Raw genomic sequence first — 26,179 nt, 5'->3', positions numbered from 1 at the left:
TTCTTAATTTCTTTGCATAAGGAAATCAATTTTGTGTTGTGACAGTATTAAAGTTAATGGGCACTTGGAATAAGCACACAACATGAGTACGATCCTATAAAAGTTTAAATTATGATCCCAACGAATGTAACCTCATATCATCAAGTCAATTTCAGAGTTTATTTTCACCCTAATTTTTCTCATATCAGTGGATCATAGCATTTGAACTCTAACCCAAAGCTTCATAATCATCAGTTATGTTATTATTAGTCAAAACATTGGCAACATAAATGATGGATGAACCATGCAGTTGCAGGCAAGAGTTTGTGTTTCTATAGTATTTTTTAATGCTATAAATATACAATAGTTTGACCAAGACATGAACTAATCGGCATGCTGTTAATCCCAGCAAATATATATATATATATTGTTAACAGTAGCCAATACAGTAAATAATTTTAATTAAATTAAACACTGTAAAGACATACCTATAAATGACTCTAGTTATTGTAACTGTAAACACCAGAACTCACAGGCAAACCTCAACTGTCTGAACAAATCCCAGTAAAATAAAAGCCTTCCTCCAGAAATTTATGTCAAGATGCAAATCCCTGAGTTTGGATTAATACATCAAGGGGATAGAAATATACCAGTCTATTACCCATCAAGCTATGCTTCCACATGAAGGGCACAAACAAGATAACTTAGAATTGTTTATATACACAAAAAAATGAGAAGAGAGGGTGGCAAAAAGAATTACAGCAAAATCAGAACCAATCAATGGCTCTCAGGGTGAAAGAAAGCAATTCATACACATGACAAATCCTTACCACATCCAGATTATAGAGGAAAAGGACTACGCAAAACACAAGGTGATCCTAACAGGCTTAGTCAGCCATCATATAGCTTGAGAGTAAAACAGAGTGATTCTATGCCTGGTACCCACGGCCGCCGCCGCCTCTTCCTCGACCACCCATCCGACCGCGTGCGCGACCGTAACCTCGGCCTCCACCCCTACCCCCCCTCTCATATCCTGCACCTGTTTGGAAGCAAATGCTATAAGAAGTGAAACCATTGTTGCAGAAGCATGACTGAGTCATCTGACAGCATAGTTTACATTTCTGATTTATACCTATTACACGAAATGCATAGAACTTAAACCAGTTGGATGAAAGGAATCATGGGGCACACATGATCGTATTGCAGTACCAAACTAGTATGTGAAAGAAAAGAAAGACAGCCATGTGATCTCAATGAAAAAGGTATTTGATATTAGCTATAAAGTGAAGAAAAGATCGGAGACCACCAAATTTCAGCAATTTAAGGGGGCACTCTTAGAAAGTAGAGAGCAGTTAAGCCACATACAGAACACACTTACCACGATAACCCCAGCCTCTGCCCCGTCCGCCCCCTCTACCCCAGTTATAATTATAGTCATAGTATCCACCATTCTCTGTTGACAAAATAAATGAGTTAGTTGGCATGCTGGAGAAGCTACTAGTATTACCAAATCAAATGGAGCCTTTTAAAGTTATTACTAATAAATAATCAAAAGGGAAAAAAAGGAATAAAGAACAAACAAATGCAGCATTAATACCTGGGTTGTTACCATACCCACCCCTGCCCCTGCCTCGACCTCTTCCTCTGCCCCGTCCTCGTCCTCTTCCCCGGCCATATGAATCTAGATATCCAATGAAATATACAATAAGAATTTAAGAACACAAAGACCTGTTTTTTTTACTGTTTTCAGGTTTTAGTTTTCCAAAATAGTGAAAACGTGTTTATTTTCATATTTTTAAAAACGTATTTTCGAAAATAAGAAAAAAATTTATAAGGAAAACTCAAAATAACAAAAAGTCATTTTGGTTGTTTTCATCACAAACACGATCAAAATTTCCAAAACGCAAAAAACGCTACAAACAAAAAAAAACACACTTTCAGCAATTTCAAAACAAACACTCAAAACACAAAATTGAAAATGAATTCAAAACTCGAAACTGAAAAACTAAAACACGAAGAGAACAATCCCTAACTAGTTGTAGCCTACAGGCCTTACAACAATATTTATTTAAATTATGAGACCATTGTTACCTCAATAGGGAGAACCAAAGGAGGGGAACCAGAATAAAGTATTAGTGATGTGATATTATCTAAATTACTAAAATATCCCCTGAGTGCTAGCCGGATCACCCAAGAGATTGGCGCGTGGCAAGTCCACAATGCAGAGTGGAGAACAGTCTTCTACGACCAGTTAAAGGACACGTGGCAACACTTGCAGAGCAATCCGGAGTGAAGTCCGAAAAATCCAGATCGGATCATGCAACTCGTCTGAAAAACCTAGACCTGACCAGAAAATCCTAAGTCGAGTCCGGGAGCCATGCCCGACCACCTCAGGCTTTATCTCGAGTACCCTATAACGGTCTCAGCTATAAAAAGCAGGGGCCCTTACTAGGTAGAAAAAATCTCCAGCTCTTACATTTTCTGCTATCCGCATTTACTCTATTGACTTGAGTGTCAGAGTCTACCCTGGGGGATCCCAGCCCAGTCGCTCTGTTGTCTTGCAGGCTACATTCCCACAGACAGCACCAGACATAGCCAAGTCCGAAGTTTCCACTCCCGAGGTCCATCCGTCGAGAAGGAATGTGATGGTTGGTCTCACAGATCATCATCATTTGGCGCCCACCGTGGGGCTGACGTCCAAGCTCGCCAGCCTCTTCTTTCCCTACCTCGCGCTTTTGAATTCCCCTCCTCACCTCGAACCTCGGTTTTCTCACCGTCGACCAAGTGCCAACGATTTTTGCTCTTTGCCATAACTTGCTGCATGGCTCCCTAAAAAGATGTGACCCGCAGCCATGCTGGGGTCAATTTGGAGGCCCTGACGCAAGGGGAGGATCCGCCGCCTCCGGCCAATCCAATGCCAGAAGACCGACTCGTCAAGTTGGAAAATCAAGTCCAACAGCTAACCGAGTTGTTGATCGGTTATTTACACCAGAATGAACAGCGCCGCCTGCAGGTGCCCTCTCATTGGGAGGAGCACCAATCACCTTCTCCTACTCGGGAGCTTTGTCCATCCCACCAATCAGGCTAGAAAATCCATCCCTCTAAGGCGATAGGATCCACTTCTTCCCCCTCGCGGGAAGGAGGGACCTTGCAGAAGAAGCGGTTGCGTTTTCTTAAGCGACAGGTCTAAGAACTCAAAAAGGGAAATAAGGAGCTGCCTCACTTCGGTTCTAACCAACCCCTAAGTAAGAACATCATGGCAGAGGTTCCTTCAGAGAGATTTTGTATCCCGTCCATCAAGTTCTACGACGGAAACACAGACCCCTATGATCATGCAGAGCTCTTCTCTCCTCACATGCTAGTGCAGTCAGGGTTAGACACGATGTGGTACTAGGCCTTTTCGGCTATTTTGGGAGGTCATGCCCGAACGTGGTACTCTTGCCTTCCCTATCGTTCTATCAACAACTGGGTGTCATGAACCTAAGGTTCATAACAAGGTTAGAATTGGCATTCGGAAGGATCCGAGAGGCTTAGGATTAAGAACAAAATATTTAGAGGGGAATTTGGACAGAAATGGGGGAGAAATTAGAGAGAATTGAGGGAGGGCAGTAGAAAGAAATAAAAGGGAGATTTGAGAGAATTCTTAAAAAGAGAATGAGAGTTTCATTAATCAATTCAAACATGATAATCTCCTCTTACAATTGGCCTTTTTATAGGCATAGCTAGCTCCTTAACTAATTTCTAACAGTACACATGTGCTCCTAACAAACAACCAAATATCCCCTAACAAACTAATATAAGCCTATTACAATATTACCCCTTTATTATATCCTTATTACAATATTACCCTTCTAATCCTCCTAGGGACATGACATTGGAGAGAGTTAAAGACATGTTTCCTAACTCATTATGCTCCCATGAAGCATCACCGAAAGTCTTCTATGGCTTTGGTTAATGTCAAGCAAAACCAATGGGAGTCCCTAAACGATTTTGTGGCCAAGTTTAATGAGGAGGCTTTGAGCATCGACGAGTTTGATCAGCGGATTGCAATGGTGGCTCTCCAGAATGGCTTGAGGGCTGGGCCATTCGCTCAGTCCTTGGCTAAGACTCCACCTCGTACCTTCATAGAAGTCCTTGCCTAGGATAATAAGTACATCAACGCTGAAAAAATAATGAGGGTCAAGAGGGCTGAGCAGCCTGACAAGAAGAAGAGAGAAAAGGAGAAGAAAAAGCCAATGGTAGAACAGAAGACTGAATATCGCTCGTCCCGAACCCAATATCGCCTGAGTTTTATGGGTGCCCATAGAAGCCCGATGAGTTATACTCCCCTCAATGCAAGTCGAGCAGAAATTCTCTTGGCACTGGAGGATAAGGATTATTTGCGGCATCTTCCCCCTGTTGAAGTCTCCGCCCAACACTCAAAGCAAAAAGAAATATTGTCAATTCCACCAGGACCACGGCCATAATACAAAAGACTGCATCCAATTGAAAGAAGAGATTCAGGAGCTTATCAACCGAGGCTACCTCCGTGATTTCATTGGCTGAGGAGGTGCGAGCTCGGGCAGGGTAGAGTCCGAGCTGGAGAATAGGGGGAGGTCTCCTACTCTCATCGCTTCCAAGAGCGAACTCGGACACAACCTCGGAGAGAGGAAAAACAGCTTGCGGAGGAGTTGGGACAGGAGTTCATCTTGTACACATTGGCAGCGGGAACGATTCTCAAGCCTCAAGATAATTGGTTGGGGGTCCAAAATAAGCAAGACTCCACCACTCCCAATAATGCAGCAAAGGACGAGGCGATCATCACTTTCTCCGAGAAGGATCTTCCGAGCCATCCCAACTACTCAGACCCTCTGGTGATCACTGCTCAGGTAGGAGATAAGGCAAATCTTAGTGGACCCTGGCAGCTCTTCGAAGATTCTCTACAAAAGGGCGTTCTTGGGAATGAGATTTACGCTCGATCAGCTAAGGCCAATTTGAATCCCATTGGTAGGTTTTGATGGAATGGTGATACATTCAGAGGAGCTGCACCGGCTGCCCTTGACGGTCGGTAGTGGCTCTCGCAGATCCCAAGTGACGCTGGACTTCTTGGTCACTGATGTGTCCTCAGCATACAATATGATCTTTGGAAAGTCTAGGCTTAGTGCTCTAAGGGCAGTACCAAGCACGTATCACATGGTGTTGAAATTCCCTACTCTAAGCGAGATTGGCGAGGCAAGAGGAGACCAACGGCATGTTAGGGAATGCTACGTGGCCTCCTTGAATGATACTGTTACTAAGGGGATAGAATCAGACTCAAATCAGAATGCTTTTCCTCAAGTCGATTAGGGCCAGATGGAGTTGGAACAGGCAAGGGCCTCGAGTATAGGAGCTGAACAGAACTCAATGAGGGGGGTGGGATAGGGTTCTAGTGCCCCTCTTGGCGTGGTCACTAGTTTCATCTTAGAGGGTCTGAAAGAGCCAAAGACCTCAGAACCGGTGGACGAACTTTAGGGAGTTCCGTTGGGGGAAGAGCCTGATCAAATAGTGCAGATCAGTTCTAAGTTACAGGAGTCGTTGCGATATGAAGTCCTATCACTCCGGCAAAGGTATTGTGATGTGTTTGCATGGTCTACATTAGACATGCTTGGGATAGACCCGACAGTCATGACCCATCGTTTAGGGCTCTATCCAGACTCCATGCCAGTAAGGCAAAGGAAGAGGAAGTTTGCCCCAGAGCAGGCTAAAGTTATAGAGGCTAAGGTGGGAAAACTTATCGAGGCCAATCACATTCGAGAGGTTGACTACCCAAAGTGGCTGGCTAACGTTGTTCTCGTCTCCAAGGGGTCGGGAAAATAGAGGCTTTGTATTGATTTTAAGGATCTCAACAAAGATTGCCCGAAGAATAGTTACCCTCTACGTAGAATTGATGCGTTGATTGATGGAACAACAAGGTATCAATTGATGAGTTTCTTAGATGCATTCCAGGGATACCACCAAATTCCACTGCACCCTGACGATTAGGAAAAGACCTGTTAAAAGTTGTCTAGAATATATGATAAGAAGATCAATGAAAGTAGTGTATTTTGAGGGCCAATGAAGTATTAAATAGAAGTTTATTTTCCAATATGTAATTGGTGATAGTTGGGGGGTTAAATTGTAAATATCTAATAGTCTTCATTGGGATATCCGCCCACTATTATAAATAGAGGGTAAGGGGTAGCAAGAGAGGTAGATTTCTCATTCTATTGTACCAAGCAGACATTCATTTAGAGAGAGGCTGGTGAGTAAGATAGCTTTTGTAATCTTAGAGAATGAGTGTTGGATGTACTCGGGAATAAGAGAAATTACTCAACCTGTTGTACTGATCATTCTTGGTAATAAAGAAGCCTACTCTTGGTGGGTGTTTGAAGGCTGGATGTAGGGTTGCAATCACTGCAATCCGAACCAGGATAATCTATTTGTTCTTCTTGTTGGTTTGCGTTTTTGTCTTGTTTTTCAATTCCATTTTTATTGTTTCTGTTTCATATAATTTTCTGTTGTGTGATTGGCAAATAAATTCGAGAGGGTTTGTGAGGATGTGAGAGGATTGTTCTTACCTAAATATTCTCATCTAAGTGTGTCTTGATTGGTTTTCTTATGGGATATAGTGACTGCTAGTGTCCCTAGATATAACAAATTGGTATCAGAGCCAATAACCTTTTCAAGATTCTACCCTAGAAATCTGTAGTTTTAATCCCTATCATAGCTTCCGCACCCTCTTCCGCTAGATATGACATAGAGAAATTTGATGGGTAAAATGATTTCGGTCTATGGAAAATTAAGATGAGGGCGCTATTGGGAAATTTGGGATTAGAAGAAGCCTTAGAGGAAGAAAAGAAATTGCCCGAGAATGCCACTGAAGAATAGAAAAAAGATTTTAGTGAGCGTAGGAAAGAAATCAACAAGAGGGCCTATAATACTCTAATTCTAAGTTTAGGAGATAAAGTCCTTAAGGAAGTTTCAAGGATGAAAACGGCTGAGGCTTTATGGTCTAAATTAGAGTGTCTTTATATGACAAAAACCTTGTCAAATAGGTTCTATTTAAAGGCAAAGTTTTTTACATTTAAAATGCAAGAAGGGCAAAAACTAAATAATCACATAGATGAGTTTAATAAACTACATCTTGATTTAGAAAACATAGATATTAACTATAATGAGGAAGATAAAGCCCTTGTATTATTTCATTCTTTGCCAAGAACATATGAAACCTTTGTTGACATATTAAAACATGGTAGGAAAAAATTATTCCTATAAGATGTTTTCGGGGCATTAAACTCTAAGGAGTTGCAGCAGAAATTAGAAGGAACAGGTTCAGCTGGGATGTCCTAACCGCTAGAAGTAGGACTGAAAATAGAGAATTTAAATCTAAAGGGAAGTCTAGGTCCAAGTCTAGGAATGGTAGAAAACCAATGAAGTGTTTTCATTGTCATGAGGAGGGCCACTTCAAGAGAAATTGCCCAAACAGGAAGAAAGAACCCCAAGAGAGAACCAACCCCAAATGTTCAAACACCATGTGTGGTTTTGGCTATGAGAGTGCGGATGTCCTATAGTTTCTCTAGGTATGCAGAAAAAGTAGCATAGGTCCTAGGTTTAGGGTGTACTTCTCATAGGAAATGGGTATTTACCCATAGAGACATGGTAGAGGGGGAAATGGTTTGTCTAGGCAACAAATTAAGGTCAAGGGAATTGGAGATGGGAGAAATTAGGATGCATGGTGGAGCTGTTCCAAAATTTTTTAGAAGCTGTAAATTTATCCATGTTTAATCATAAGCCTAATGTCCTTAGGAAGAATTAGATAGAAAGGGTTTCTCCTATAGACAAGAATTGGAGTCCTAAGAAGTTGCACAAGGATCTTTTATAGAGATGGAAGCAACCCTCAAGAATGGAATTTATGTGGTGCAGGCTGGTATTTTTTATGTGGATAAGCTGCAGCCACTAAGGATAGCCTAGGATAAGTTAGGCGGTGTCATTTGTTAAGGATAGCTCACATGTTGAGCAAGGACTAAGAAAGGTATCTAAGGCTAGGGATATTAGGGGAGGGAAAAGTTTACAGGTATAAAGGAATAGGAACCATGTAGTTTGGTAAGGTTACCCAATGTAGAAGTCTCCAAAACAGACCTTGTATATGTCAAAAGCCCATTAGAGATCAGTTTCTAGGATCTAGGGGAACCTATCTAGGCCTTATCTCATGGTGGAGCTAGGTGAAGTGAACCTAGTGGAGATGGTGTGTTCCTAAGAAATTCCCAAGCGTATATGAGCTTGCTGGAATTTAGGAAGCTTGCTGGAATTGAATATAATCTTGTTAGAATTGCTTCTGGTGTGAAGGGTTAGGTGTTGTGGAGTTGTAAAATAGGTATGCCTAGGACTTCTAAAGCTAGGGTTCTTACCTATGTGGGAAAACTCTGCCAATAGGACATAAAATTAGCTAATGCTAAGGCCAAGGGATGGAATCTGGAATGCTGTGTAAAGAAAAACAGCAAGAAGAATCCTTTGGGAATGTCCAAAACTAGCCTATGAACCAGGGTATAGCAATAAGAGTATCTAGAATTTTTTTTTTTTGTCATATTCATTGTGTAAACTTGGGCTGGATTGTGAGAGGGAGGAAGCTAGTGTTTAAGATAGCTTTAGCTCTTGCAATGATGGTCCTTGTGAACAGTGAGAGGAAAAGGGTGTGGGCACGTGTTGTCTTGTATGGTGTAGCCCATGTTGATCAAAATCCGGGTTAAGCAAGGAAAAGGAAAGGACAATCATCTTGCTGATAATGAGCAAGGGAGTAGAAGGTTTAGAGTGTTGCCTAGGATCAGGAATAGATAGAACCACAAGTTATGGAAAGTGTTGGATTTTTAAGATACTTATGCACTGGTTTTGAGTGCTAAGGAATAGGTTGAAAAATAGAACCTCTTGTATAAGAAGAGGTGATGCACTCTTGTCCAAATGAATGGCATGGTGCCATGTAAATTTGGGGAGAATCTTGGACTTAAATGGAAGATCCCTTAGGTTAAAGGGGTGGAGTGGTGTGAAGTGTCTATTTGAGAATTAAGGAAGGTGCTGGAAATGGGGAAAAATCTAGGAAAAAGGCTAGACAAATGGCCATTGGTTAAAGCATCACATGAAGGCTTAATTTGGGTCGAATAGGTATCTCTAACAGCCATTATCCATGTGAAAATTAAGGGAAAATTGATCTTATAGAGTAGCCCAAGGGAATAGAGGCTAGAGGGAAAGGTAAGCAAGGTTGATTGCTTAGAAGGTCTCTCTAGGAATGATAGTAATTCCCAAGGTGAAGGTATAAGGAATCAGATCCCTTTAGAATAAGTCCAAGGGTTAAAATTGAGTGCATGAGGAAGCTGTGAGTATTCCAATGGTATGCCTAGTGAAATGTAAGGAAACTTCTCTGGAAATTTGTCCATGAGGACTCTCAAGGTGTAGCTGAGAACTTAGGTCAGTGTTTGAGAGTGTAGGATAAAGGAGAAGTTGGAAATTCTAAGGCATAGAGGTTGAAATAGGAATTGGACAGCTTATGAAAACCTAGGATTACCCAAACTCAAGCATATCTTAACAGGCTGGAAGATAGAAGAGGCACAAGAGAAATGAGCAGCCCTTTGAGTTTGAAGCAAACATAAGAAGGGAAGAACAGTGGTAAAGCCTAAAAAGTCGGTTTTGGGGAGCTAGGAATAAAGTCTAGCAGTGGAAAGGCCAATCCGGGTGAGGTTCATTGTGTTGTGATGCTGTGTAAAAAGATGGAACCTTTGAGATTAAAGAATAACATTGAGTATGGATTTGGTTTATGGTGGAGTGTGCCTACATGAATAGTTATGAATTTAGGGTATATATATTGCATTTTGTATGCAGCAGGAACCCTAAAGAAAAGTCTAGGTAAGAGGCGTTGAAACAGCCAATGGGCAGTCCACTTGGCTTAGATTCAGTCCCACCATAGAGAGACCAATCATATTAATGTTAGGAAAGATATTCATTAGGGAAATCCTTGAGAAGGAGGAATCAATCCTAATTAAAGTTGCATGTATAGGTTATACAGCTGGAAGTATGATCCAAGGTGTCCATTGTTGAAATTTACAGGATTGATTTGGTATTCTTAATGTTTGTTTTGTGTTTGAGTGATCAGGTGCAACAGGAAGAACCTATGAGAGCAGGTCAAGTTCATCTATTGGAAGGCCAAGGCTTTGATGGATGAAGGTTGAAGTATACTCAAGACAATGGTGGAGAATTGTTAAAAGTTGTCTAGAATATAGGATAAGAAGATCAGTGAAAGCAGTGTATTTTGAGGGCCAATGAAGTATTAAATAGAAGTTTATTTTCCAATATGTAATTGGTGATAGTTGAGGGGTTAAAACTATAAATATCTAATAATCTTCATTGGGATATCTGCCCACTATTATAAATAAAGGGCAAGGGGTAGCAAGAGAGGTAGATTTCTCATTCTATTGTACCGAGCGGACATTCATTTAGAGAGAGGCTGGTGAGCAAGACAGCTTTTGTAATCTAAGAGAATGAGTGTTGGATGTACTCGGGAATAGAAGAAATTACTCAACCTGTTGTACTGATCATTCTTGGTAAAGAAGGTTGCTCTTGGTGGGTGTTTGAAAGCTGGATGTAGGGTTGCAATCACTACAATCTGAACCGGGATAATCTGTTTGTTCTTCTTATTGGTTTGCATTTCTGTTATGTTTTTCAATTCCGTTTTTATTGTTTCTGTTTCATATAAATTTCTGTTGTGTGATTGGCAAATAAATCCGAGAGGGTTTGTGAGAGTGTGAGAGGATTGTTCTTGCCTAAACATTCTCATCTAAGTGTCTTGATTGGTTTTCTTGTGGGATCTAGTGACTGCCAGTGTCCCTAGGTATAACAAGACTGCCTTCATCACAGACAAGGTCACATTTTGTTACCGGGTTATGCCTTTCGGGCTTAAGAATGCCGGAGCTACGTATCAGAGGTTAGTCAACAAATTGTTCAAAACTCAGCTCGATCGGAATATGGAGGCTTATGTGGATGATATGTTGGTCAAGAGTCTCTTGGTTGAGCAACATCCAGACGACTTGGAGGAGTGCTTTCGGACCTCGCGCTAGTATCAGATGAAGCTCAACCCAACCAAGCATGCTTTTGGGGTTACGGCTAGTAAGTTCTTAGGGTTCATGGTGCACTACTAGAGAATTGAGGCCAACCCCTCGAAGATAAAAGCCATCCTAGAGATGCTTCTGTCATGTCCCTAGGAGGATTAGAAGGGTAATATTACAATGGGGATATAATAAAGGGGTAATATTGTAATAGACTTATATTAGTTTGTTAAGATATATTTGATTATTTGTTAGGAGCACATGAGTGTTGTTAGAAATTAGTTAAGGAACTAGCTATGCCTATAAAAATGCCCATTGTAAGAGGAGATCATCATGCTTGAATTGATTAATGAAACTCTCATTCTCTCTCTAAGAATTCTCTCAAATCTCCCTCTCATTTCTCTCTGTTGCTCTCCCTCAATTCTCTCTACTTTCTCCCCCATTTCTGTCCAAATTCCCCTCTAAATATTCTGTTCTTAATCCTAAGCCTCTCAGATCCTTCCGAACGCCAATTCCAACCTTGTTATGAACCCTAGGTTCATGACAGCTTCCTCCTCAGAGTATTAAGGAGGTGCAAAGATTAACTAGAAGGATGGGGCATTGGGGAGATTCTTCTAAAGGTCTGCAGAGAAGGGATGGCCATTCTTTAAGGCATTGACTCAAGTCTAGAATTTCGCATGGACAGAAGAATGCCAGGAGGTGTTTGAGCAGCTAAAACGGTATCTAATCTCTCCCCCCCCCCCCCTCCTCGGTCCTAGCTAAGCCACAGCCAGGGGAGTCACTATATATCTATCTGGCTGCTTCAAACGAAGCTGTCAGTTCGGTTCTGGTGTGAGAGGAGGACAAAGTTCAGAAACCAGTTTATTATGTGAGCAAAAGGTTGGCCAAGGCCGAGACTCGCTACACTCCGACAGAGAAGTTGGCTTATGCCCTAATTATCTCTACTCGAAAGCTAAGACCCTACTTCGAGGCACATCACATTATCGTCTTGTCTAGTCATCCTTTACGGCATGTGTTGGGAAAGCCAGACTTGCCTGGGAGGATACTCAAATGGGCGGTAGAGCTAAGCGCTTTCAACATCAACTATCGCCCTCGACCAGCCATCAAGGCACAGCTTATGGAGGACTTTATAGTTGAAGGCACTCTACCAGAGGAAGAAGTCAATGGGGTTTCCCAGACCTGGACTCTCTCTATGGATGGAAGTTCAAGCATCGGGGGCAGCAGCGCTGGATTACTGCTCTAGGGCCCCGATGGCCAGGCTTGGCCGTATGCCTTCCACTTTGAGTTCAATGCCTCTAATAATGAGGCTGAGTACGAGGCGCTCATTGCTAGACTCAAACTAGCAGAGCAGATAGGAGTCAAGGATCTGGAGGTATATTCTGACTCTAATTTGATTATACAACAGGTAATAGGAGAGTTCAAGGCCCGAGAGGAAGTTATGGCCTAGTACTTGGCGATGGCCAAGGATCTTATGGCACATTTTTGGGTGGTGAAAATCAACCATGTCCCTCAAGCACAGAATGTCGTGGTAGATGCTCTCTCAAGAATAGTTGCTTCTTCCTTCCCCAGGAATTCTCGGGCTGTCTACATGGAGTCACTTCCCTAGAGGAGCATAGAGATAGAAGCAGAACAGCTTTGCTTGGATAGGGGAGAAAGTTGGATGGATCCTATCATAGCACATCTAATTAAGGGATAGCTACCAGAGAAGGAACAAGAGAGCCAGAAACTCAAGCGCCAGGCTACCAAGTTCTTACTCGTTAGCCTGGACCTCTACAAGAAGTCCTTCACCCAGCCACTGTTGAGGTGTGTTGGACCCACTGAGGCCGACTACATCCTGAGGGAGATCCACGAGGGGATTTGTGACAGTCATATTGGAGCCCAGTCTCTTTCTCAAAAAGCACTTCGGCAAGGGTACTACTGGCCGACGATGATGAGCGATGCTGTGCAGCTAGTTCGAACTTGTGAAAGATGCCAAAGGACTTCAAACTTGGTTCACACCCCGGTGGTTGAACTTACCCACCTAGCGTCGCCTTATCCATTCGCCTGGTGGAGAGTCGATATCCTCGAACCCTTCCTGCTAACAGCCGGACAGAACAGATACTTGATAGTAGCTATTGACTACTAGGGACGTGCAATCGGTTATAACTGAACTGAACTGAACCGTCTAAAAATTATTAATCAAACCAAACCGACCAGCATATAATAACCAAACCGAACCGAACCGACCAACCCCACTAACCAAACTAACCGAAACCGAACTAACCGAAAACTAAATCATGGTAACCGAACTGAACCAAAAATCAAACTAACCTAGAATACCAAAGAGACTGAACATCTATTGTTGTCGGCCACCTGGCAGGCCGGTGATTCCAATGATCAGAATCGATCATTGGATTCCCCCAATCACGGTGATTCATATATCCAAAAATTAATTCTATAGTTAAAAAACTCTTAACACGTTTTTGGAAACTTACCGAAGGGCGAGCACGGTGGTCCAAATCGAAGGAGAGAGAGATGCACTTGTCATAGGCGTTGAAGTCGACGTTGATGTGTCGGAGGTCCAAGTCGGCGTCGACGTTAGAGTGAAAGCGTCGAAGGTGGTTGCTTCGACAAAAACAACAGTCGACGTCGAAGGTAGAGAGGAAACATCGCATCGACATTGATGACGACATCAAAGAGGGCGATGGTGTCGCCGAAGAGTCGGAGACAATGGGGGTCGAGCAAACGAAAGGACCAAGGATTGATTCGGTCCTTCCACCTTCTGGATTTTCTCAGTCTTCTCTCTGATCTATGAAGCCTCGAAGTCGAAGAGCCTTTGTCTTCATCTTCGCCATCAGCAACGGCAAGGGATGGAGGGAGATCTGGGATGAAAATGAAATGGCGAGAGAGAGAGAAGGACGAAGAGGGAAGGAGAGAAGGACAAAGGGATGGTAAAGGGCGATTTGGGGTGCCGCGCCCACGTGAAGGAGGGTCACGGTTCGGTTCGAGGGGGTTTATTCCACCATGGTTCGGTTCGGTTTTCAATTATTTTTACCAAAATAACCAAACCGAACCGAATAACCAATTTTTTGCTAAATAATAATCGAAACCAAACCGATCATTATGATCAACCGAACTAAACCGACCGAATTGGTCGGTTCGATTCGGTTAAATCGGTTTACCCGATTTTTTGCACACCCCTATTGATTACTTTACTAAATGGGTGGAGGCCGAGCCTGTGGCAAGTATCACTAGCTGAAAGGTAAAGCAATTCCTCTGGAAATCCATCGTCTGTCGGTTTGGTATTCCCAGGGTGTTAATAACAAATAATGGCACCCAATTCAAGGACCAGTCAATGCAGGAATAGTGCCACAAGTTGGGGATTAGGCAACATTTTACCTTGATTGCCCATCCTCAAGCTAATGGGCACGTAGAGCTGACAAACATGACCATTCTTCAGGGACTCCGAGCTCAGGTTGAGAAAGTGGATGGCCAATGGGTAGATGAGCTCCCCAACATACTATGGTCCTATCAAACAACACCATAAACAACTACAAGAGAATCCCCTTTTACACTGTGTTATAGCTCAGAAGCTCTTATTCCTATTAAGATAGGGGTGACTAGCTATCGAGTAGAGCATTTCAATCCTGAGGTGAACGAGCAAGGGTTAAGGTGCAACTTGAACCTGATGGATGAGCTCCGAGATTTGGCACGGATTCATCAAGCTGCGTATAACTAGCGTATTGCTAGGTACTACAATCGACGAGTGCACATCAGAAGTTTCATGCTAGGAGATCTTGTGCTACGACGGTTTGACGTGAGTCATCCTTGAGACGCGAATAAGTTAATCCCGAATTGGGAAAGACCATACCGAGTGTTGGAATCCCTAAGTCCAAGGGCATATCGATTAGAAGATATGGAAGACAAGCCCTTAAAGCATACCTAGAATGTGCGAAACTTGAGGAAATTTTATCAATAAGAAGGGAAATGCCTCGAACCTTTTTGTACTCTTTTTTACGACTAATGGCCAGAAAAAAAAAAAAAAAATCAAAGCCTAACAACCTCCTCTGTGAGGGAATAGCTAAAATCCGAGGGTCATGAGCCCAAGATCGTCCCCAAGTCGAAGGGGGACTAATGGCCAGGAAAAAAAAATCAGAGCCCAACACCCTCCTCCGCGAGAGAGTGGCTAAAATCCAAGGGTCAGGAAGCCTAAGCCGTCTCCAAGTCGAAGGTAGACTAACGACCGAAAAAAACTCAGAGACCAACACCCTCCTCCGCGAGGGAATGGCTAAAATCTAAGGGTCGAGAGCCCTAGGTCATCCCCTTCAGTCTAGCAACTAAAGGAGGACTAAGGGCTAAATTAATCCCCTTCTATGGTGCAAAGGTTCAGGGTTCAATTAGTCTTAGCTCATATATTTTCAATCAAGAATTGAAGAGTAAAAGTAGAATAGCATTTATATAAAAGCGAATAGTCTAATACATGACGTCGGAAGAAGCACAAAAAGTTCTAGCTAGAAAATAAGGAAGAAAACTCAAGCGCTAGGAGAAACGTCTTCGCCGTCCGCCATCTCCGAGTCCTCCTCCAGCTCGGCCACAATTTCTTCAACAGATCAAACAGTGGACATGTCCAACTCCGGATGAGGTCGTAAAACCTCGATAGCATGGGCTTGGAATCCTTTCCTCCAAGCCTCCTGCAGGTTCTGCTGGATGAACTCCTCCACCTCAAGAAGTTTGGTGGGCTCAGTATACTTGCGTTCGTATCTACGATTGAGGGAGTTCGCCCAAAATAGCTCCTCCTCGAGCTCCTGAATGCGTTGGCGCAAAGACTGCCGCTCAGAGGTCAACTCTTCCAGGTCCTTCCTTTGACTCTCTACTAACTCGCCCATCTCATGCAATTGGGTGTCTAATTCAAGGGTCTTCTTAGAAGTCTGGGCGAAGCGTTCGGAGAAGTCCGAGACAAGCGTGACCACCTGCAACAAGCGAAGTGAGTAAGGGCAACATAGCTAAGCCTAAAAGATGCCAGTAAGGTAAAAAGGGTTACCTGGGCTAGATGCTTACACAAGGCGGCCTCCACCACCTCTGAGGAATGTTTAGCCAGTACTTGACGGTCTGCAGGAGTTGCGAAGTGGTGAATCATTTGTTTTGCTACCTGGGTGTTTCGACTAAGATCACTTTCCTTCACTCCCCAATTAGGAACGTGATCTGGGCAATATGGGAGAGAATTGGATGCTTGAGTTAGTTATCTCAAGGGTTGAGAAGTCTTCTTCCTCCTAGAAAGACGGCTAGACTCCCCCTCCCCGGTGAGGGAGGGGTCGAAGGCAGCTTTCCCCTTAGGGGCGGTGGCACCCTCACCCTCCGCGGGCCTCCGCTTATTCTTTCCCCAGATGAAGGTCGTGCTCACCATTTCAGCTGCAAAAATATAGGCAAGATGTTAGTAGCAAGGAAAACAGCAAATCGAAGGTACGAAAAAAGTGGAAGAAGAGACTACCCATAGTAGCATCGGGCTCAAAGCAGGCATGAGTTGATAGACCCTCTCAAGTACAAGGTACGGTCACATATCAATGCCCGAGCGTTGATAGGGTTCAACTCCCTCAAAATCCGAATGTTACGAAGTTCATCGTGCGAGACCTTAGGACTACGGATCTTTGAGGGCTGGAAAACCCACTCAACTGGCACCCGAAACTGGCATCCCTGTCCTCCAGGCCAATAAAGAAAAACCTACTCTTCCATCATTTTACCGAGGTAGGATTATCAACGATAAACTGACACTGGTTGAGGGCAGAGAAAGCGAACCGAGGTTCGATCTTGCTGGCAGAGACTACCTTAAACATTCTAAAAAAGAGCTGAGCATTGGGCTCAATATTTCAAGCTCGGCAACAGAGAAGGAAGATAGCAAGACACCTCCAACTATTGGGAGTCAATTGAGAAGGACATAACCTCACAACAAAGAACACCTCAATTACGGGAGCCGCGAGGGGAAAACTAAAATCAGCAGCAAGGGCTTGTTCATACACGGTGATACAACCATGAGGGGCCTGGTGGACTTTCAAACCCCTGGGTTCTCTATACCAATAATCATCGAGAATGAGGTGGTATTTCTTGAAAAGGGGAATCAACTCTTTCTCGATTATAGTGGAGTAGTCGATAGTAAGATCCTCAAGAAAGTTCTCCAAGTTGAGATCACTACTCAGACGGGACTCCGATGAATGATGAGGGGAAGCTTCTTTATGCCCCCTGAGCTTTTTGGGCCTATGCGAGGGACTGGGTAATTCTAGATTCAATTCCTCACTGCGGAGGCTAGTACCCGAGGAGGAGAAAGAAGAAAAAGACATACTAAAATAAATAAGATTAACCAGGAAGGAAGAACTGACCGGGAGAAAGAGGACAGAAGTCAAGAAGGAAAACCAGGGCTAGGCACGAGCTAAAATGAGCTCACCAAACGCGACTTAGTTTGGGAAATCTCAACCACGCTTGTGATGAAAATAATAGGAAACAGGTTAGTCAAGCCAAAGTTTCAACCTAAAAAAAAAAAAGGCAAAAGGTCCATAGATCGGTCCAGGCCGATCTTGGCGTGGCCGAGGTCGGGGCAGAGCCGAGGTCGGCCTGGTCGACCCAGGCCAAGACCGACCTCGGCCCCGGCCAAGGTTGACCTTGGCCCCAATTGAGATTGGTCAAGAAAAGATGGCCCTAAAAAAAAAAAAAAAAGGGAAGAGGAAGGGAAGGAAAGAAAGAAGTAAATGAGAGTAAAAGGAGAAAAACTAATCTCAAACGTTGGAAGCTTGGCTGCCAAGTGAAGTGATAATTGAGGGGTGGGGCCTTGGCTTATATAGAGGGACCCAAGCTCTCCAACCAAACACCCCTTATAATTCCAATATAATAAATGGTACTCTTAAGCATGAGATTCACATTTAACATGCTCTTGTACATCTCGAGGAAGTCCACACTCAAATAATCTAAAAAATTAGGTTACTCCTCAACCCAACATGATTCTCAGCTTGACTAGAGAAGTGGGGGGGCAAGTGATGTGATATTATCTAAATTACTAAAATACCCCCTGCGTGCTAACCGGATCGCCCAAGAGACTAGCGCATGGCAAGTTCACAATGCGGAGTGGGGAACAGTCTTCTACGACCAGTTAAAGGACACGTGGCAACGCTTGCAAATTAATTAGGAGTAGAGTCCGGAAAATCCGGACCGGATCATGCGACTCGTCCAAAAAATCCGGACCGGATCATGCGACTCGTCCAGAAAATCCGGACCGGACCGGAAAATCCGGAGTGGATTCCGGGCGCCATGCCTGACCACCTCGAGCTTTATCTCGAGTACCCTATAACGGTCTCGGCTATAAAAAGTAGGGCCCCTTACCAGGTAGAAAAAGCCTCCATCTCTTATATTTTCTGCTACCCGCATTTACTCTACTGACTTGAGCGTCGGAGTCTACCCCAGGGGATCCCAGCCCCGTCTTGCATGCTACATTCCCACAAACAACCCCAGGCATAGCCAAGTCTGAAGTTTCCACTCCTGAGGTCCATCCGTCAAGGCAGCACGTGTTGGTCGGTCTCACAAATAATCATCAAATAGGTTTATCCAGAATTTATCCAGACAGGTTGAGTCATCTAAACCAGCAACCTTAGCATCCTCGAGGCCAGAAAATAACTTCTACGGGGGAGATAATACATTACCGCTAATGATTGGAGGTTGTGCTTGCATGGGGTGCTGCTGCTGTTGATACTCCCGCTGTGCATTTGGCTGCTCCACATCAAATGGAGCTTGAAACCTGTTCAGAAAATTTCCACAAACTAAGATCTTGAAGGGCAGTAAATTAAACAATCAGCAGATCACTAGAAAACCATTGCATAAAAATGAACAAAAAGAAATAAATATTTTCAAACCAGTTTTAATACATCTAGTATTACCCTGGAGAATTCTTGTCCAGTTCAGTAGTTGACAAAGTAATTGTAATCAGAGAAACCTGACGATTAATCTCCAACCTGCATAGATCATCACATAAATTAAAATTAAGTAAAAGTAGTTGAAGGAGATGTCATGCAAGGATTCAAGAAGTGCGACAGATTTTACATTTCAAGTCCTTCTTCAATAGGTTCCCATACATCAGTTATCCTTGTTGAGCTGATAGAAGTTTCTTGATACAACCCAGGGACTCTCGTCTGCTTTCAATTCATGTGAGCATATGTTATTATGGGATACCTTCTCTACCTATACAAATTGTGCAAATTATGTAAAAGAAGTTTATGTGAGGCAGCACAAACACACCTTTATTATTTCTGCAATGGTCACAGTCTTACTGATTGCCTGTCCCATTGCCTTCAAGACAATCTCCCCAGCCTGTTTATCCTGAAAACATGTTTCAACACATTGAACAATAATTTATTCTATATCCTGTTTGTTCTTAACAAATTAAGGCATATCAAACTGCATTCCTAACAATTCAATCTCAATCATAATTCAAGCAGACCTCTTTAATAACATGAGTGCACAGGACTCAAAACATCAGATAGAAAGCAGAAGCACATAGTGAATGGTAAATCTACTAATCCTTCACTAATCACCATAGACTTCCATTTCTGCAATACCCAATCATTATTTTAGAAGGATAAAACAACCCCTACATTGCTAGGGAATCTGCACCATCCAACAACATTACAATTTTATCCAAGTGAAAGCACGCATAATGATACATTATAGGGCAAACTTGAATATATAAGAGAACTCAAAAATCCACACCTGTATAGCAATGGAACTGATAACATATTCCTTGGTGACTGTGTGTGTGTGTGTGTGCACGAAGACATATTCTTCCAGTAATCCGAACATCGTTAACCAGGAGGCAGCTTAAATCCATCACAAGGAAACCTTAAGAACTAGAAAAAAGTATTGAGGATTATCAGAATATTACTACAACGCCATGAAGAGGAACTTGAGAAAATCAAGGGAAAGAGTTTTGCCACCTCCATACCTCAATCAAATATCAGGCAAATATGTAAGTGATTGATATGTCTCCAAATTGAGACTTATGCAAATTGGGAATTGAGTAGTTGCAGAATTCAAATTGGAGGGAGAGAGAGAGAATTTGAAATAGGAGGAGGGAGAATTTAGAGAAAAGAGAGAGAGAATTTGGAGGGAAAGATTTATGTTTCTATTCAATTGCATAAATCTCATCCTCGGTGCCTTACTTCCTTTTATAGGCAGCCTCATAGTTGTAACCGCCATGTACAAGTGGCTATAGCTGTAACTGATTAGTACAGCTATGGTTATTACAATTCTAGGCTAATTACAGCCTTGCCACTCCTAGCTACTAATTACATTCAGGTCCTTGCCCCCCCCCCCCCCCCTCTAGGGTTGTGACAGTGATATATGTCATGATGGATTAGAATGAAGCTAGAGTCGGTCAACCAAAGGTTAACAGCTGGTTATTCATTCAGACAAACTTGCAGAAGTTTTCTACACCTAGCAAGCTAACAAGTTGGAGATCAATGAATTTGAGAAGCCTATAGAGGATCTAGGAAAGAATCACAAGTAATATCATGCACATGTGTGCGTGTGCACACACATATTTGACAAAATCAAACACATATTTCAAAAAATTCACAGATATCCAGAGAAAAGAAAGAAACTGTTAGTGCTGTTGGCAAGGATAAAAACAAAAATGAAATCTAAAGGGCCATTTGAATTTGTTATCAGTTTTCAGATTTTGTGTTAGTTTCGATTTTCAGTTAGAAAAATGAAAACTATCATCTCATTTGATTTTGTCATCAATTGCCAAAAATTTGTAAACTGAAAATGTAAACACTGTTTGTTTTTTCAGTTTGTGTTCAATTTTTTTTTTTTTTTTACATAAAATGTGATAGAATTATTGTCAAAATAAATTACTATGTTATTCTCTACAATTATGAATTAAATCCTTGAACATTTTAATCAATTTTTCTTTTTTAGTAGAAATGTGATGAATTGCATTTCAAATATTAGAGATGTGTCTCCATTTAAACATATATGGAAATGCAAACCCCTAAAATCAACTAATTCTTCACTTTTTTTTTACTAGGATGTGATGGATTGTATTTCCATGCTTGTTCTAGGACAATCCAGTTTTAGCAAGCAAAACCCTCATCACAAAAGTGAACCCAACAACGAACCTGAAGAACAATAACTATAGAACATATTAGTTCATTACTGAAAAAAAAAAATACAAGATAGCTAAAAAAAAATCACAGAAAATTGTACGTGAGAAGAATGGACACCCAACAAAGTGAGACATTGGATTTTCAACAGTCAACACACATGTTACAGAAAGATCAGTTTCAGCAAGCAAAACCCTCATCACAAAGTGGAATGAATACATTGTTGCAAAGTTCAAGCTTAGAAGAACAAGAAAATAAAAAATGGTCTTTTGCAATCAACGCCTATCAGTGTCTAAAAGCACAGAGAAGCTTCAACAAAGCTCTCAGAACAAAGCGCACACACCCACACTTCGGAGAGGAGGTATGGACAAATCAAGGAATTGGGAAGCTTGTACGAAGATCAAACATGATGTATTGTCAGACATAAGAGGAGATATGGGAAAGGCACAACTCCTACACTGCCCCTTTAGGCTGAGTGTGTTGGTGGTGTTTCTGAGCTTGCTGATGACCTGCAGCACAAATCCTCCTCTCTTTCAGTTGGAGCTGAGCTTTGGAAGATTGAGTGAAGAGGATGAGCTCACTGATGGTGCCATCTCGTCCGATCGGAAAATCAAACCAATTAGCGTTGGCACCTTCTGATTGTAACACTGGAGCCAATGAGCTCGATGAACAGGTGTAACGACCCATTATCAGGTCTAAAATATTTTATCATTATTTTATGTGTATAATGTGTTATTATTTGAGTAAGGTGTTGGCAATATTTTATGTGGCAAAAAATAAATAAAACAAAAACAAAATTTTAATAAAGATGGTATTATGTTGAAAAGTCAAAGAAATTGGGATATGTGGAAAAGTCAAAATTATTTGGGGGAAATGGAATGTATAAATATGTGTATATTGTTTTAGATTTTATTTAAGTGATAAATGCAAAATTACATAAAGGGTATAGTATATATATGTGTGCGCACGCATAAGTGAGGGGCAAAATGGAAAAAGGCCAAGTGGGGAGTGAGGTGGCAGACATTCCCCCATTTCCTCCTTATTTTCCTCCTCCTTACTTCTTTGCTCCCTTCTCACTCTCCTGTTAGTATTTCTTCTTCTTCTTCTCGTTTTCTTCTTTTGTTGATTTGGAGCTTCAAGGGGTGTGGATTTGCAGCATCTAGCAGGCTTTTTCTTCTCTAAATTCAGTTTCTCCATCCAAGGCAAGTTTCATTCCTTTCGTGCCTCTCATTTCAAAGTTATTAAATTTTCGACCAAATTGTGCATATTATACATTTCGGGCTATAACTTACTGAGTTTCGATCCAAATCGAGATTCGTTTGTTGCATTATAAACTAAACTTCTTAAGCTTCGTTTTGATATATTACTTTGATTATTTGGCTAAGTATTGAGCCTGTAAGTGCCCTGTGAAATACATACTCGAATCTGAAATTTTTGTTTCCGTGTAATCTGTCATTGCTTTGGTTTTTGGCCTATAACTTTCTATGTTCATATCCAAGTTGAAATCTATTTGTTGCTATGTAAACTAGACTTCATGGGCTTCGTTTTGATATATTACATGAATTATTTGGTTAAGTTTTGAGCTTGTAATCGCCCTGTCAATCTGTGTTTAAAATCTGGAATTTACTGTTTCCGTGTAATCTGACCATGCTTCAGTTTTTGGGGTATAACTTTTTGTAGTGATATCCAATTTGAGATCTGCCTTTTGTTCCATAAACTAGATATCATAAGCTTCGTTTCGATATATTACTTGCATGAATTGCTTACGTTTTGAGCTTGTAACAACCCTGTTAATTTTTGCCAAAAATCTAGAAATTTTACTGCCTAAGTAATCTGCCTTGCTTCGGTGTTTGGGTAATAACTTTTTGAGGTTATTTCCAATTTCGAATCCATTTGTTGTTTCAGAAACTAGAGATTTGGGGCTTCGATTTGAGTATATTATTCATAATATTTGACTACGTTATGAGCCCGGAATAGGTCCCCAAAGTTGCAGCTAAAATCTGAAAATTTTGGGAATTTGTTGATTCAAATTCTTTCTTGTGTTGCTACACTTCCTATGTTAATATCATGGTTCTTGTCTATGCAAAACTCTCATTTTGATAAATGGGTTGTATCTCCCTTGTTTTGCTAAGTTTTGTGATTTTCTTGTATTTTTGTGGAGTCTTGTTAGAAACCTCAATAGGGTTTTGTATCACCCTATATTTCTTAAGGAATGATACTTTTATTGGTTAGAGACTTTATTTTATGCAAGTTTTGGTGTTTCTTGTATGAATAGTTGCATGATAGATATTTTGCACACCTATTATTTTGCGCGGCAATTATATTCCACATGGAAAAAAAAAAAGATATCCAAAAATATTGTGGAAGAGCGCTTGACACGAACAAGCTATTGCTATAATTCCAGTAAGTGGGTCTCGGTCCACAATTTAATGAATGTATTGAGATTATGTATGTACATGTATTTGTTATATATGGGCCAAGGGCCACATATGAATAGTGAAGTGGGTGCATGATTTATACATATATAGTTGTGAGGCATGTCATTAATTATTGTAATTGTTGTGTGTAGCTCTAATCTATTCCGATTTCGATTATTCATGCCTCAATTCAAATACTCTCACTTGCTTCATATATTATACTTGCCGAGCCTTGTAGCTCACCTTGCTTCTTTACGTCATTCCAAGTAAGGGAAAAGAGATCATTGAGGGTGAGTCCAGTGAAGTCAGAGTCACTAAGTAGAGTATGTGTATAGAGATGTACCAACCAAAAAGATCCTTGGCAGTTGTTTTGAGAGCGTGTTGGAGAAATTTTATTTTGTGTTTAAATTTGTGATTGCCTTTTTTTTTTTGGGGGGGGGGGGGTTGTATGGGTCGTTAAGCCAAAGACAATGTTAACCAAAGGATATTGTAATCTTTATTTTGGACTATTGTTAGTAAGTAAATTGGGGTTGTAATCATGTTAAACTTATATCTGTATCAATTTTGTGGGGACCTCCTTTCAGATTCCTATGCTAGCAAGATATCCAGAAGTGGGCCCTTACAACGAGAGTGAGGTGAGCATCATGAGATAGGATGACACTCAAATGAAATGAATTTACCATGTTAGGTGTTTCTGAGAAATTTTGATTTTTTTTTTCAACCATAGTCCATTTTGGTGGAAACAGCAACACTGTCAAATGGGTTGCCACTTTTGGTTTCCATTTTTTCCAAAACAGCAAGGAAAATGTTGGAAACACACATTTTCAAACATCCCCTGATAAAATAGTAGCATTATTGGGAAGATAAGGATGGACACGATGACGTCAAGAAAGAGGGTAAATAGTGATGCAAATGTTTAAAAGTAGGCTCTGCTGAATACTGGTGCAAAGCAAGGTGCTGAAATCTTACATGTAACAAAGACACCCTATAGCGTGGCATATAATATCCAGAATCCTCTAATCTAATCACAAACTAGCAGTGTAGACCAAAAATGAACTCCTAAATCCTGTTAGTCAACAGTTCATTTCATATATTCATTTGTTAATTATTATGAGAGATCACGAATTTTTTAATATATTAAGAGAGACATACAACAATGGACCAATATGGACATGTAAAAATACAGAAAAAAGCAAACACACACAGTAGACAGATCGAAGCACACAACTTTATATGACTGCAAACAAAAATCAAAGTTTGAAACTGTGGTCTATTTGGTTAGTGTTCCAAAATTCTGATTCCGAAAATTATGGTGAAGTTGTTTAGAGAACTGCGATGAGAAAATTTCCCTTGGGCACAGGGTTTGAAGAACAGAAACAAGAAATGATTTTGCCAAGCCAGCGTTACTTAAAGAGATAATCTCAACGAGATACAGTAATGAAGATTTCATCCCTAGAGAGAATAATCCTTTTTAATTCTTCTTTCCCTATACTTTCTCAGCAACCAAGCATACAACGGCCATAAATCCATAAACACTAATAAATTATGCATTTTCAACTCGGATGCAGAAAGAAAAATCTCAAGACACTGCAACTTTCAAGATTCGAGACCTAATGCAACAGGAACCCTTTTCACATCGACAAAAGCCAACCCCAATGGAGGTTGAATTAAATCGTTTCCCATCCAAAACCAAAACACCAAAAATCAACAGAAGGAACAAAAAGAAAAAGCCCATAGAAAGAATTGAAGAGAAAAAAAAAAAAAAAAAGATGGTTACCTGAAGAAGAGTGGTGGCATAGCCAATGTAGTTGCGAATGAGACCTTGCGCCGTGACTCTGATCTCGTTCTCGTTTATGGGTTCTTCGGGCCTCGGCTTCTCCACCCTCTGGTACCTATCCATCACTCCCCCACCGGCGGCAACAAGACGAAGGCGAAGAAGAAGAAAATGATCGGCGGTGGGAAACCCTAGAAGTAGTAACTGCACCACTCTATATTTGTGCTGGTTTGTGGGCTTTCCAGAGGAACAGAGGACCAGCTAGAAGCACCAGAGCGTTTTGCGGTGGTTGTGAAATCGGGGACACGTTTTGCTCAACCTCTCTCTCTCTCTCTCGGATTTTGATTTGGTAAAATGTGCCCATCACCCCGACCCGACGCCTCTGACCCAACCCCCCTCTTATCTTACGTTTGATTACACCAATGGAGATAAAAACGAAAGATTGAACGACACATAACCTATTATGCGCTGAAATGTCTTCGGCTATTTTTAAAATATTTTTATTTCTAAAACTTTATTTTTAAAAATAAAAATAAATTATATGAAACGCTGCATTATTTAAGGTCATATACAATTTATCTCTTGTACTTTTGATTGTATCAAATAATCCCCTTACACTTTTAAAATATTACAATCAGCTACAATTTATTATTATTTTATACAATTTTATGCAATCTATTGGTTAATCAATGCAAAATTTTATATTTTTTTGATATATTAAAATTCTATATGTAGAATTATGTATTTTGTATGTAAATTAATGTACAAAATTATGTAAAATAATAATAAATTGTGGTTGATTAT

General features: G+C 41.2%; 1 protein-coding gene across 2 annotated transcripts; it reads right to left on the bottom strand.

The window, feature by feature from the left end:
* Positions 1 to 544: 544 nt before the first annotated feature.
* On the bottom strand, positions 545 to 25,777 carry LOC127811367 (uncharacterized). 2 transcript variants are annotated; one of them, XM_052351144.1, is made up of 8 exons: positions 25,379 to 25,775; positions 19,320 to 19,400; positions 19,125 to 19,213; positions 18,962 to 19,036; positions 18,728 to 18,822; positions 1,577 to 1,660; positions 1,358 to 1,432; positions 545 to 1,018 (listed from the first exon to the last, which is right to left on the bottom strand). In XM_052351144.1, exons 1-8 carry the CDS (start codon positions 25,499 to 25,501, stop codon positions 909 to 911), a joined length of 732 nt encoding a protein of 243 aa, XP_052207104.1. In that variant the 5' UTR covers positions 25,502 to 25,775; the 3' UTR covers positions 545 to 908. The 2 variants fall into 2 exon arrangements, 1 of the variants encoding a protein (XP_052207104.1); XR_008025657.1 differs by lacking the exons at positions 545 to 1,018; positions 1,358 to 1,432; positions 1,577 to 1,660 and adding exons at positions 9,088 to 16,015; positions 16,087 to 16,454 and having other exon boundaries at positions 25,379 to 25,777.
* Between the last annotated feature and the right edge of the window lie 402 nt (positions 25,778 to 26,179).

This window comes from Diospyros lotus, chromosome 10, assembly GCF_014633365.1.
Source record: "Diospyros lotus cultivar Yz01 chromosome 10, ASM1463336v1, whole genome shotgun sequence".
NCBI lineage: Eukaryota > Viridiplantae > Streptophyta > Magnoliopsida > Ericales > Ebenaceae > Diospyros > Diospyros lotus.
This window is presented reverse-complemented; position numbering and strand designations above follow the sequence as displayed.

Coding starts and splice junctions, on each gene's coding strand:
- LOC127811367 (XM_052351144.1), bottom strand. CDS start 25,501: ATGGATAGGTACCAGAGGGTGGAGAAGCCGAGGCCCGAAGAACCCATA. Junction 19,401..25,378: donor ATGCCACCACTCTTCTTCAG/GTAACCATCTTT, acceptor ACATGTTTTCAG/GATAAACAGGCTGGGGAGAT. Junction 19,214..19,319: donor CCATTGCAGAAATAATAAAG/GTGTGTTTGTGC, acceptor AATTGAAAGCAG/ACGAGAGTCCCTGGGTTGTA.